The sequence below is a fragment of the Bison bison genome, unplaced genomic scaffold (assembly GCF_000754665.1).
Source record: "Bison bison bison isolate TAMUID 2011002044 unplaced genomic scaffold, Bison_UMD1.0 scf7180017864141, whole genome shotgun sequence".
In the NCBI taxonomy this organism is placed as follows: Eukaryota; Metazoa; Chordata; class Mammalia; order Artiodactyla; family Bovidae; genus Bison; species Bison bison.
Genome location: NW_011494713.1, coordinates 435,357 through 440,677, shown reverse-complemented (window position 1 = coordinate 440,677; position 5,321 = coordinate 435,357). Strand labels below are relative to the sequence as shown.

General features: G+C 41.6%; 1 protein-coding gene across 1 annotated transcript in view; it reads right to left on the bottom strand.

The window, feature by feature from the left end:
• Positions 1 to 5,321, bottom strand: part of GOLM1 (golgi membrane protein 1) — a 61,243-nt gene that overhangs the window by 20,198 nt on the left and 35,724 nt on the right. The window contains exon 5 of the mRNA XM_010840171.1: positions 5,002 to 5,104. Coding sequence (XP_010838473.1) covers positions 5,002 to 5,104 — 103 coding nt within the window. The remainder of the gene's footprint in view (positions 1 to 5,001; positions 5,105 to 5,321) is intronic.

Sequence of the window (5,321 nt, the reverse complement as noted above, 5' to 3'; positions counted from 1 at the left end):
TCCAACAGTTCAAAAGCATCAATTCTTTGGCGCTCAGCCTTCTTCACAGTCCAACTCTCACATCCATACATGACCACAGGAAAAACCATAGCCTTGACTAGACAGACCTTTGTTGGCAAAGTAATGTCTCTGCTTTTGAATATGCTATCTAGGTTGGTCATAACTTTCCTTCCAAGGAGTAAGCGTCTTTTAATTTCATGGCTGCAGTCACCATCTGCAGTGATTTTGGAGCCCAGAAAAATAAAGTCTGACACTGTTTCCACTGTTTCCCCATCTATTTCCCATGAAGTGATGGGACCGGATGCCATGGTCTTCGTTTTCTGAATGCTGAGGTTTAAGCCAACTTTTTCACTCTCCTCTTTCACTTTCATCAAGAGGCTTTTTAGTTCCTCTTCACTTTCTGCCATAAGGGTGGTGTCATCTGCATATGTGAGGTTATTGAGATTTCTCCCAACAATCTTGATTCCAGCTTGTGCTTCTTCCAGCCCAGCGTTTCTCATGATGTACTCTGCATAGAAGTTAAATAAACAGGGTGACAATATACAGCCTTGACGTACTCCTTTTCCTATTTGGAACCAGTCTGTTGTTCCATGTCCAGTTCTAACTGTTGCTTCCTGAGCTGCATACAAATTTCTCAAGAGGCAGATCAGGTGGTCTGGTATTCCCATCTCTTTCAGAAGTTTCTACAGTTTATTGTAATCCACACAGTCAAAGGCTTTGGCATAGTCAGTAAAGCAGAAATAGATGTTTTTCTGTAAGTCTCTTGCTTTTTCGATGATCCAGCGGATGTTGGCAATTTGATCTCTGGTTCCTCTGCCTTTTCTAAAACCAGCTTGAACCTCAGGAAGTTCACAGTTCACATATTGCTGAAGCCTGGCTTGGAGAATTTTGAGCATTACTTTACTAGCGTGTGAGATGAGTGCAATTGTGCTGTAGTTTGAGCATTCTTTGGCATTGCCTTTCTTTGGGATTGGAATGAAGACTGACCTTTTCCAGTCCTGTGGCCACTGCTGAGTTTTCCAAATTTGCTGATACTTCATACTAATGCAAAATGTGAACAACAGGAATCTGGTGTGGGTTGTACAGGTTGTACTGTCTCGACAATAAGACTGTAAATCTAAAGCTGTTCAAAAATTTTAAATTTATTTTTAAAAATTAAAAACTAAAAAAAAAATAAAATAAAAAATTAAAATTAAAAACTGAATTGCAGAACATCCGACTGGTGTCAGAAAGTTATTATTGGGACATACAATCTAATTCAGCCTGAACTCCCAATTAGATATTTCAAGACATCGCTTCAGCTTCCTGCCTGGAACTTATTTTACGAATATTTCAAGTGTCAGAGCTATGAAGTAATTGAATTACCCACTTGTACAAATAAGAAGGCCAGAAATAACCAATGTAGGTGAGGGTGTGGAGAAAAGGGAACCCTTGTGCCCTACTGGAGAAGGAAATGGCAACCCAGTCCAGTATTCTTGCCTGGAGAATCCCATGGTCAAAGAGCCTGGTGGGCTACAGTCCACGGGGTCACAAAGAGTCAGATATGACTGAGTGACTAACACTCGTACCCTATTGGTGAGAATATAAATTGATACAACCACTACAGAAAATAGTATTGTGGTTTCTCAAAAAACTAAAAAGAGAACTACCATATGACCAATTTTACAGAAAAAAACAAAACCATTAATTCAAAAAGACACATGCACCCCAATGCTCACAGCAGCATTATTTACAATTGCCAAGATATGGAAGCACCCTGCTGCTGCTGCTAAGTCACTTCAGTCGTGTCCAACTCTGTGCGACCCCAGAGACGGCAGCCCACCAGGCTCCCCTGTCCCTGGGATTCTCCAGGCAAGAACACTGGAGTGGGTTGCCATTTCCTTCTCCAATGCATGAAAGTGAAAAGTGAAAGTGAAATCGCTCAGTCGTGTCCGACTCCTAGCGACCCCATGGACTGCAGCCCACCAGGCTCCTCTGTCCATGGGATTTTCCAGGCAAGAGTACTGGAGTGGGGTGCCATTGCCTTCTCTGATCTCACACGCTAGTAATGCTCAAAATTCTCAAAAGGCAGGCAATATGTGAACTGTCAACTTCCAGATGTTCAAGCTGGTTTTAAAAAAGGCAGAGGAACCAGAGATCAAACTGGAGTGGGTTGCGCCATTGCCTTCTCCGATGGAAGCAACCTAAGTGTCCATAAATAGATGAATAGATCAAAAGTGTGATACATGTATGTGTGTGTGCACACACATAGGAATACTACTCAGTAATAAAAAAAAATGAAATTTTATCATCTTCAGCATATGGATGGACTTGGAGGGCATTATGCTAATTGAAATAAGTCAGAGAAAGACAAATACTGTATGATACCACTTCTACGTTGAATTTAAAAAATACAACAGGCTACTGAATATAAAATAAAAAAGAAGACTCAAAGATATAAACTAGTTACCAGTGGGGAGAGGGAAAGGCAGAGGGGAAATATAGGAGAAATATAGTGGGGAGAGAGAGGTACAGACTACTGGGTATAGATAGGTGTATACTGTACAACACAGGGAATCTTGCCATTATTTTGTAATAACTATAAATGGAAACAGTACTGGGTTATAATCCAGTTCTACAATTATAAAAATTGTATAATTTTTTAAATTTAAAATTATTCCCAATATAAAAATACAGAAAATACCAAAGAGAAAGATAAGAACGTGAGGATTCCAGGAGTAGTTTTGTTATACATTTGTTTGGAGTTTCGGACAGAGAAGCAAGGGAGAAAGGGGTCAAAAAGCACTGTAAGACAGAACGGCTGGAAATTATTTAGAATTAATAAAAAAGAACAAAAGACCTCAACAGACTTGAAAAAATAAATATTTCCCCCAAAAAGAAATAGCAATTAAATAAATACATATACACATACACACATACAAATAAGGAAGTTAGGAGTGATCAGACCAACACTGACCAGGGTCACAGAGACAGAAAGAGGTAAGGCTGAACCCAGAAACCAGACTGAGCAGGGCTCTCTATCCCCTGGCTGCCTCTTTGGAGCTGCAGGTATTTCAGAGCCAAGTGTAACTGTACTCAGCCTCTCACTCTTGCAACAAACCTTTAGTTCAAAGGACTTGCTGGGTCTCAGAGTACCACACACAGAAGGGCATCAGAACTGCAGGAAAAAAGGGAAGACAGAGCATCTGACCTTGGACAGCAATATAGAGATCAAGGAAAGACCTGGTGAAACATTCATGGAAATAAAATTCTCATGAACACACAAGCCACAGGAGGTGGACAAGTGCACAGTAGCCTAAACGGAGCAAACAAAAAGATGCCTGTGTCAGCAAAGAACAAAATATGTGCAAGTCACTGTGATCAAACAACTTCCCAGAAGCTCAGGATTGGCAATGAGCAGGTGCACAGCCATTTCCAAACTTGTAAATCTACAAAAGGGAAATACTGTTTTCACTTGCTCTCAGCCCTTCCAAAAACAAGTACAAAGAGCCTTGCACAAGATCATGGCATCCGGTCCCAGGACTTCATGGCAAACAGAAGGGGAAAACACAGAAGCAGTGCTGGGCTTCCAGAATCACTGAGGACGGTGACTGTAGCCATGAAATAAAAAGACGCTTGCTCCTCAGAAGGAAAGCTACGGAAAACCTAGACAGTGTATTAAAAAGATAAACATCACTTTGCCGACAAAGTTCTGTATAGTCAAAGCTATGGTTTTTCCAGTGGTCATGCACGGATGTAAGAGTCAGACCACTGAAGAACGTTGAGCACCGAAGAACTGACACTTTCAAACTGTGGTGCTGGAGAAGACTCTTGAGAGCTCCCTAGACTGCAAGGAGAGCAAACCAGTCAATCCTAAAGGAAAGCAACCCTGAATATGCATTGGAAGTTCTGTTGCTGAAGCTGAAGCTCCAATACTTTGGCCACCTAATGCGAAGAGCTGACTCATTAGAAAAGACCCTGATGCTGCGAAAGATTAAAGGCAAAAGGAGAAGAGAGCGGCAGAGGATGAGATGGTTGGATAGTATCACTAACTCAATGGACATGAATTGGAGCAAACTCTGGGAGACAGCAGAGGACAGAGGAGCCTAGAATGCTACAGTCTATGAGGTCACGAAGAATCAGAACAACTTATCGAACTGAACAATAACAATACATCAAAGAAAAAAGAGGGCTGGGGTCATGGGCAGCTGGTTGTCTCTGAATCCCAAATTTCCTGTGTCTGGGGTATACTCTTTCTATGAAGGAAAAGGGAGAGAAAAATAAACAGACTACAACTTTACTCTCTACCCTCTAAATTGGTTTTTACTATCTTACTAAGGGGTTTAGCCAAACTTTTTAAATGTTTATTCTTTTGACCACAAAAGTACTCTGATATGTATAGAGTTTTTGTACGCTACTAAAGTCATTAGCTTAAAACAGACTGTCCTAACTACATGCTGGAGATCTAATCTACGGCATGGTGACTACAGTTAACAATAATGCATTTTATACTTGCAATTTGCTAGATCTTAAGTGTTCTCACCATACACATAAAGGTAAAGACAGGGGATTATGGACGGACATGGGCGTCATTTCACAATGTATAGGTGTATCAAAATATCATGCTTTTATGTCTTAAACACACACAATGATTATTTGTCAATCCTAACTCTATAAAGTTAAAAAAAAACTCCATTCTCACTGCAAAAATTTGGAAAGACACTTAAAAGCCTCAAGGAAACAAAATGTCCACAGTACCAATGCCGAGTGATAAATTACATGAATATTATACCAAACTCCTTAAAGTCTATGACTTTGACTTAGGTCACATCTGAGCACTTTTGGAACAGATTTTTAAAGGCTTTCGATTACCGATTTAACTAGTACACCTGCACTTTACAGAGTTCTCAGTTATGTATTTTTTGGTAGATGGAGTTAGTTATTTCCTGCTAAGGAGAATTGCCCTCTTGCATGATGGCTAACAGCCCCTGAGCGGCGCACACGTGATGCGGACAAACTTACAGGTCGTAGGAGAACTTCCTCTCCAGGTTGGTCTGGTTCTTCTGAAACTGGAGGACATCCTGTTGCAGCCTGCCATAACTCTTCTGCAGGGCCTTTAACTGGTCTAAACCAAGAGGAGGACACGAAATGACTGGGGTCGCCGGCATGGCCATCCTGAGCACAGAAGACACACCAACACCCACCATGGGAACACAAGGGGCCGGGGCACCAAGAGAACAAGGGGGGAAAGAGGAAGCGATGAGGCCAGGGCCCCACCCCAGGAACCTCCCCACCCGGATCCAGGAAGCAGCCCAGAAGGTGTGTGATCCTATAGGAACCAG